General features: G+C 35.3%; 1 protein-coding gene across 1 annotated transcript in view; it reads right to left on the bottom strand.

Annotated features, from left to right (window-relative positions):
• Positions 1-9,302, bottom strand: part of Trank1 (tetratricopeptide repeat and ankyrin repeat containing 1) — an 83,334-nt gene that overhangs the window by 52,199 nt on the left and 21,833 nt on the right. The window contains exon 9 of the mRNA XM_013027032.1: positions 2,957-3,127. Within this exon, the coding sequence (XP_012882486.1) occupies positions 2,957-3,127 (171 nt within the window). The remainder of the gene's footprint in view (positions 1-2,956; positions 3,128-9,302) is intronic.

A 9,302-nucleotide genomic window follows, 5' to 3' on the forward strand; every position in this document is an offset into this window, starting at 1 on the left:
GAAACAAAGGAAGGAAAGAAGGAAGGGGAGGGAAGGAAGGAAAGAGAGAAAGAATGAAAGAAAGAACGTAAGAAAGAAAGAAAGAAAGAAAGAAAAGAAGGAAGGAAGGAAGGAAGGAAGGAAGGAAAGAAGTGAGGAAGGGAAGGAAGGAAGGAGTGAGGGAGGGAAGGAAGGAAGAAGGAAAGGAAGGAAGGAAGGAAAGGAGGGAAGGAGGGAAAGAAGAAAGGACTTCAAGGAAGGAAGGAAGGACAGACAAAAACAAAACTTGTCTTATATGGAGTATGTTTGGGATTAGCAGATATTCAAACAATTAAACTTTTAAAAACTAAACAAAGGATACAGTTTAAAAACTGTGATACTAAACATAAAATCTGAATAAAAGATAATCTTGAAAATAAATTAGGATTTTCTACTACTAACTAGTGATCCCTTTTGTTACTGTTATTTTCAAACCTAGAAACTCATGAACAAAGTAACATGTTTAGTTATTTTAAATTTCTCAAATTGTGGAAACAGAAAAGGCATTTTACAGTGGTTTGTTATTTACCCTACCTCAGCAAAAAAAATAATAAAATCACAATTCATTAAAATATGAATTCTTTAAAAAACAAAACATTGGTATATCACAACTTGAACATCTATCAAAAAAACCTCTACAAATTGACTTCTCTCTCCTCACTATCATGGCCAGATATAAAACACAAAATATTTAAAGCAAATAGGTAAAAAATAAAACACAAGTAGAGAAATGTAATCATTCATGTCAAACTGTCTCCTGTTCCCAACACACATCCCTTGCAGACTGTTTTCACCTACCCATTCATGGGAGGGAGTGTTTCTGGTGAAACAAATTTAAATATCTACAAGATATGAACAATAATGATTTCATACACTTTGATCAATTAGTCCTTCATTCATAAATATTATCAGACCAAAGACAGAAGATTAAGGAAAAGCACAAAAGAGAAGCAAGAAAAAAAAAACAAGTATCCCTGAAACTAACATGCATGATTCAGGAAGAAAATATTCTTCAAACAGGTAATAATATTCTTAAATGCAATTTTAAAAGCTGGGACAAATGCAAAACAAGAATAAGATGTTAGGCTCAGGACATAGCTCAAGTGGTAGAGTGCTTGCTTAGCAAATACCAAACCCTGAGTTCAATCTGAAAGACAAAAAAGAGAGGGGGAAGAGAGAGAAAAAAAGAAAGAAAGAAAGAAAGAGGGAGGAGGAAGGCAGGGAGGGAGAGAAGAAAGAAGGAAGGAAGGAAGGAAGGAAGGAAGGAAGGAAGGAAGGAAGGAAGGAAGGAAGGAGCTACAAGAAGCAATCAGAAAAAATAGTTCTTAGAAAATAAAACCATGATTTTTCTAGATTTAAAAATGTAGCAATACATAAACTAAATTATAAATGAAAAATATAAAACAAAGGGATATATTATCAATTCAATAATTTCATCCACTTAATGCTACTGAAAAATGAGAAAAGAAATAATAGAAAAGAATAAAACAACTAAAAATATTTTCTCTGAGATAAGAAAGAGATTCAAAGGGACCAGGCAAGTACTGAGCTAGAAAAATGAATGAAGAACCACATCTTGATTCCTCTTCCCAAGGAAATTTCAGAACTCAAGAATAGGGACCACTACAGAGGAGGCAGATATGAGAAGGACATCAGACATCTAATCAGTAGCAACTAAAGAGTTTTTCACAGTCTTGAGTGACATGGTTAATTATAGTATACTTTATAAATGTAAAATGTAATGTAAAATGTAAAAGTGACAAGGTTATATATAGTGTATGAATCTAAAGATATATGAGCTATAGAACATAATATTACAGACAGTAAAGGTTGCAATTAAACTGACATATTACTATTGTAAAACATATTCTAATTTCAAAGATGGTAAAATGCAAAGGGAAAGTGTAACTTGCTATAAATAAAATTCAATGCCTATATTCAAACAAATGATCCAATGTGGGAATAAAATAAAGATATTTTCAAAAAATCCTTAACTATATTATCTATACCTCTTCCATGAGGAGGAATAGGTTAATTTGAGTAGGTTCTCTAGTAGATCAAGAAAAAAAATCTATGCAGATCACAAGAGCCACATGAGTCATATATAAGGGCAAGAAAAACAAGAACCATAGAAATGCATCCATGTTTCATTAAATTACAATTATTAGAGGGCATTACATTTTAAAAGTAAAAGTTTCAGGACATTCAGTAATTCATTTTTATAAGTCCAGCCATGTGGTGGGGACAGGAGGGGAAAACTGAGAGAGAGCAAGGGAAAAGGTAACCTTGTCCAAAAAGAAACGTACTCAATACATGACTTATGTAACTGTAACCCCCTCTGTATATCACTTTATAATAATAACAATTTAAATTTTTAAGATTAATGTTTATATGTATATCATACTATCATGAAAATGCTACCCACTGGTTTTCAATTTTTAGAATTGGTCAATAGATGAAGCATGAAAAACTTAAAGAGTTAAGGAATAGGATGTAGAAGATACTGGTGATATTACAAGACAAATCCCAACAAATAGGACTAACACCTAAATGTTTTATCTAACATAGCAATCAAATCAAGAAATGGAGAACAAAGTATTTCAAATTGTCAACAGTAATTATTTCTGAGTAGCAGCCTTGGTTTTTGTCATTTCCTATTATGTCTGACTTTTCTGTTCTATGCATGCATGGAGAAATCATCCATACTCTCCAGAGGTAGGATGGGAAATGTTCCCAGAATATCTCTAAGTAAAAGTTGTCTCTGCCTTTTTTTAAAAAAGTTAAGTTTCTGAACACTGGAAAACAAGGAGTCTCACTTCCAATTGTGTATATCAAGAAGAGATAACCTAATTTGTATCTAGTATCACAGAACCAATTTTATCCCAACCACCCACAAAAAAAAAAAACACAAAAAAAAACAAAACAACTGTAGCTATACCTGTTAGGTCTTTAGAACATGTAGCCAGCTTTTCCAAGTGACTGTTGATTTTCTCAATGGCTTTGAAGTTCTTATTCCTCTTCAGGACATCCACAGGAGACCGAGACTGTCGATTGAGAATAGTGGGGTCTGCTCCAAGGCGCAAGAGCATCTGCACATTCTCTGTTTGTCCTAGGTCAGGCCAAAATGAAAAGGGGGGATTGTCATGGTTCCTTCCATAAGGAGATGTGCCCATGAGTAGTCTTGCTCCTAGCTGCCTGGAGCAAAAGAACCAGGCTCCCTGTTTAAGGAACCTAAACTACCAGCCTTAGCAGTCCACCCAACTCCCCAAAGCAATAAGTCCTATGTGGAGTGGGAAGGACAATAGCTTTTAAGAGGTTCAGAAGTGCGCTCCTCTCTCTACCTTTCTCCCCTCTCCTTGGCAACAAGGCAAGGAGAGGGGAAATCTGGTTACTAGGCAACCGCTACAGCTGTAAGGATAAGAGCAAGCTGTGACTTCAGATTTCTTTATTCCCTAGAGTGGAAATAGAATATTGTTTCGGGGGGTGGGGGGAGGAGGGAAGCCTGCCTGAGGACAGAAGAAAAGAGAGGCAATGCTTTGGCATCAGGGGTTTTGTTGTTGTAACCCTTCCAACCCCATCCCTCTAGCTGTCAGCTCTATTTGTTGCTATGATTTACCTATTTGCCAAGCATCAAGGTGTCTCTGTGACCACAGATGCAACAGTTTTCAGAAGGAAACAGATATATCCCTGGGGCTACACAAAGACTTAAGTAGGCACACAGAGTTAAATAAATCAACACTTGAGATCCAACTTCCACATGTAACCTTTACTAAAACTCAGTTTGTCATCATTATTCCAAATATCATCCCTGCTCATCAGGGTATATCTTTTTCCATCTCCCCAGTTACACATGCCAATCACTTGCTTTACAGAAATAAAATTCATACATCAAGAATCTTACTGTGCTCTACTGGACAAATGCCCAGGAATGGGATTACTGGGTCATAGGGAAGCTCTATGTTTAGTCTTTTGAGGAACCTTCATACTGCTTTTCAGAGTGATTGAACAAGTTTACATTCCCACCAACAGTGTAACAGGGTTACCTTTGGCTACATCCATGCCAGCATTTGTTATTCTTAGCTTTCTTGATACTGATCATTCTAACTGGGGTGAGATAAAATCTCAATGTTGTTTTGATTTGCATTCCTTTATGGCCAGAGATATTGAACATTTCTTCATGTATCTATTGGCCATTCTTTTTCCCTTCTGAGAAGTCAGTAAACACTTCTATTAATTGGATTGCTGTTTCTTTGAGTTTATTTTTGGGGGGGTTAAGTATATTTTGGATGGTAGGCCCTTGTCTGATGTATAACTGGTAAAATTCTCCCATTCTGTGGGTTTTCTATTTAGTTTGATACAATCCTACTTAATCCAATCTTTCTTACATTTGTTGTGATTCTGGATCTTTATGTAAAAAGTTTGACCCCCCTTTGTTAAAAGGCAAAATAAATAAATACATACATACATACATACATACACTAAAATTAAGACAAGTGAGGGAAGGGGTAGGTTGGGAGGGTGGGTAAAAATGTTGAAAGGGGTGACAGTGATCAAGATGCACTGTATTCATAAATTGCTTTGGTGAATGACAATTCCTTTGCACAACTATTTACATACAAATATTCCAAAAAAAGAATCTTACTGTGGTAGGCAGAATTCTAAGCACCCAACACTCCTGATTCATGTTATATAAATACCTCCCTGTTATTCAGTCAAATATTAATGTAGGTGATGAAACTCTACAAATATAAAGTTGACACCTCAAGAAGCAAAGGCCTTGCCAGAACCTGAACCTAGCAGATCAAATCATCCTATCCTGCCAGTTCTGTCACATCACACTGTTCTAAGACTAAGACTTACCCAACCAAAGCATTCCATCCTTTGTGACCACAGTCAGGTCAATACTGTTAAGACTTAATGAAATATTAGGAAGAGGTATATCTGAATGAAAGCAAAACTTGGCAGACTTAAATTCTAACTCAGACAAATTGTCTAATGCCTAAACTGAAAGAACACCTGACTAAGCATAAAATTAATTTTAAAAAAGCAGATTCAAGGTAGACATATACTTGAAGATATCATTGAAGCAAGCATTGAATCAAATTCAGACCTCTTCATTCATATGAGCCAGTTAAATTGTTCTCATTCTTTTCTAAACCAGGTTGAGTTTGTGACTTCCAAGAAGCTCCTTTAAATCCTCACTTCTTCAATCCTAGGAGATAGCCATTTTTACTCTTGGGTTTGCTCCTGCCTCCCAATCAATTCTTTGAGATGCTATCTTCCTAGGCCTCTAACTCATTCTGCATCAGAACTAAGAGTATTTTCATTAAATGCTCTAAATTGCAACTAGAAACCACCAAAACATCAACAAAACTGAAGATATCAAGGCCCTAATGATGTTGCAACTATATCAAATCATACATTTGAAATTCAGACCAGATAAAAGAATCTGAAAAATTCTTAACTTTTCACATACAAAAAAAAAAGCTCAATGCTTAATATGGAGATAATATCATTCACTGTTAGAGCAACCTTTCTTTGGATCAATAGCTTTCAAAGACAAAATATAGAACAATTATGCTGGAATTTTAAATATACATGTTTTTATTTGTACATCATAAAATACTTGAAGAAAACATAAAATTTTAGTAATATTTGTTCCCAAATGACTGAAGGATAGTTTCTCCACATACACAATTGGTACCTTTTAATCTTATAATATACACTATTTTAAACTTGGATACAATTTATATTTATCCAAAAAGCTAAAAATAAGTGATATTCTCAACTAGGAAATTGTCCTACATAAGCACAAATTTAGGAAGTGTATCTACAGTGGCCTCTGAGCATTTCTTCAATACAAAAAAAACACCTAAAAAATAGTCAAACACTCATTAGTAGCATATGGTCACAATAGAGAGCATCATAATATCAGAGAAAGATGGTCAGTATATATTGTTGAACAAAATTTACTGTATGCCTGAATTTATATTTAAAAGGGAAAAGTGGCTTTATAAATACATACTAGGACTAGGAAGACTCAAAATAAGTTTGGTAGGCAACACACACACACACACACACACACACACGTGTGTGTGTGTGTGTGTGTGTGTGTGTGTGTGTGTGTGTGTCTAAGTACTTGGAGCTCTGGCCCTTGTGCACTTGCTCATCTACTTCCACTCATAGGCCCACACTTTCACCAGAAGTGAAGCTTTTTGTTGGTTAAAATATTCTTGAAGATTTGTCTGCCTAAGCTGACTTCAAACCAAATTTCCCAGATCTCAGCCTCCTGAGTTGCTTGTATTTTAGGTTTGAGCCACCATATCCTTTGAAGGGCTTGTTTGTTTGTTTTTACCAACAGCATAATCTTTCCATTCCCTCTCATAAATACTTTTTTTGGTGTTTTTTATTGTGATTAAGTGATTACATAATTTCCCAAATTTCACAGTATTGTGGAATAACGATGCTCCTTTAAAGTCACAAGCTCATTCTAACTTTTCTCGAGCAAATTGTCTATCACGATCTATAACATATAATGGTGTACACAAATATACCATACATGTGATCAGCAGCATGGGGTTATTTAGTAGTGGTTCGACCAGATGAGTGGAAGTTCTTTGTTTCTTAAGTCCTGTTAATTTTGTCGTATCACCTAACATTTTGGATTTAACATCCACTTATCAGGGAGACCATGTACCGTTTGTCTCTTTGCTCTTGGCTTATCTCGCTCAACATGATTTCTTCTAGCTCCATCCATTTCCCTGAAAATGCCATTAGTTTCTCATTTCTAATGGCTGCATAATATCCCATTGTGTATAGATACCACAATTTTTGGATCCATTCATCTGTGGTGGGGCATCTGGGTTGTTTCCATATCCTAGCTATTGTGAACAGTGCTGCAATAAACATGGAGGTGCATGTGTCCTTGTATATTGGTTCCTGTTGTTCAGGGTAGATGCCTAGAAGTGGTATGATTGGGTCCTAAAGGAGGTCAATCTTTAGCTTTCTGAGGACCCTCCAGACTGCTTTCCAAAGTGGTTATATAAGTGTACATTCCCACCAGCAGTGTAATAGGGTTCCTCTTTCTCCACATCCCTTCCAGCATTTGTCGCTGGCTGACTTGTGGATGTGGGACATTCTGACTGGGGTAAGGTGGTATCTCAGGGTTTTCTTTATTTGCATTTCCTTCATCACCAGGGATGGCGAACATTTCCTCATGTGTTTCTTTGCCATTTTTATTTCTTCATCTGAGAAGTCCCTCTTTAGTTCTCTTGCCCATTTAGTTTGTTAGGTTTGTTAGGTTTGGGAGGGATTAGTTTCTTGAGTTCCCTGTATATACTGGATGTTAACCCCTTGTCTGATATATTTCTGGTAAATATTTTTTCCCAATTAGTTGGTTGTCTTTCTAGCTTGGTTGCAATAGATTTAGCTGTGCAGAAGCTTTTTATTTTAAGGTAGTCCCATTTGTCGAGTCTCTCTCCAATTTGTTGTGACCCTGGGACTCTGTTCAGGAAGTTCCTTCCTGTGCTCATAAATACTTTTAAATTGAGATATACTTCACATATCAAAAATTCATTCTTTAAAGTATATAATTAAATGGGTGTAGTATATTAAATGGAATGAAGCTGTACATTACCACTACTATCCAGTTCTATAATAATTTAATCCCAAAAAGAAATCTCATATATATTAGCAATTACTCTCTATTTCCAGTCCCCAACCTCTGGAAACCAGTACCAGTAATCTACTTTCTGTATCTAAGAATGCTCTGATTCTAGACGTTGAACATAAATTAAATCATACAATATATTACCTACATTTAGCCTATAATAGGGACAACATTCTTAAGTGCTGGTACAGCCCCTTATGACTGAATATTTTATTATATACATATACTACATTTTGTCTACATTTGTAAGTTTATAGAGACATAACTTGTCTCTACTTTGGGGCTGTTATAAGTAATAAAGTTATAAAATGCAATTTTTGATTGGCTATATTCTTATATTTCTCTTAACTATAAATCTAAGAGTATATTCCTAGGTCTTATGATAACTAACTTTTCAGTCACTGATACAGTCTCTAAAACACCATTTTTTAATCCATCATCAAATGAACTTTCTAAGATTTTCACATACTTGTCAACATTTGTTACTGCTGTTTTTGTTTTTATTTTAGTCATTCTACTGGGAATAAACTGTACCTTAAATTTTTTAACTAGACTTCTCTGAAATGTATAAACAAGTACAAAGATGAGCAGAAGAGAACAGAAAGTCCAGAATTAGTGACATATGAAGTCACTTAAGTCAATACTGACCATTAAATTAATGGAGCAGAGACAACCGCTTAGATAAAGACAACATTTGATTCTTATTAAACTCCAAAGGTCCAGTAATTTAAGTGCAAAAATAAAGACAGAGACACTAGAAGTAGGTATCTGTAAATCTTAACTCAGGGCTTAGACTCTGTCCCTGAGCTTTTCCCTCAAAACTAGCACTCTACCACATGAGCCACAGCTTCACTTCCAGCTTTTTGGTGGTTAACTGGAATAAGAATCTCACAGACTTTCCTGCCTGGACTGGCTTTGAACCACAATCATCAGATCTCAGCCTCTTGAGTAGCTAGGATTACAGAGCCACCAGAACCCAGTATGAACCTCTTTAATTTTGTTGTAGGGAAGAACTTTCTAACTCCAAATCTAAGGGCAATAAAATAAAAGACTAACAAATCTGACTATTTAAAAAGAAAAATACATGACAAGAAAAGGACAAAGTCAGAAGACAACTGACACACTGGAAAATGTTCATAATGCATGCCACAAAGATATAATGAAACAAAGAATTATTAAAATTGAGAATTAAGGATGAATATATATAATGGCTATAAAGGGATAAAATTCAAACATATTTAATTACAAAAACATAAATTTTAAAAACATTGAAATAATAATTCCCATCTATCAGACCAGAAAAAAATACAAAAAATCTGTTGTTCAGTATGTGGGAATAGCAGCTTTATGCATTGTTGGTCATAATGAAATTGTTACAGCCTTTGACATGAAAACTTGATAATACCAACTGAAACTGCATATATACCTATGAATTCATATAAAGTGATTAGAAAAGGCAATGTGCCAAGGAACATCTATACAAAATGACTGTTAAAAAGGAGATAAGGGGCTGGGAAGGTGGCGCTTGGGTAGAGTGCTTGCCTTGCATGCCTGAGGCCCTGGGTTCGATTCCTCAGCACCACATAAGCAAAAAGAAAAAAGCTGGAAGTGGCGC

The sequence above is a fragment of the Dipodomys ordii genome, unplaced genomic scaffold (genome assembly GCF_000151885.1).
Source record: "Dipodomys ordii isolate 6190 unplaced genomic scaffold, Dord_2.0 Scaffold99, whole genome shotgun sequence".
Lineage (NCBI taxonomy): Eukaryota > Metazoa > Chordata > Mammalia > Rodentia > Heteromyidae > Dipodomys > Dipodomys ordii.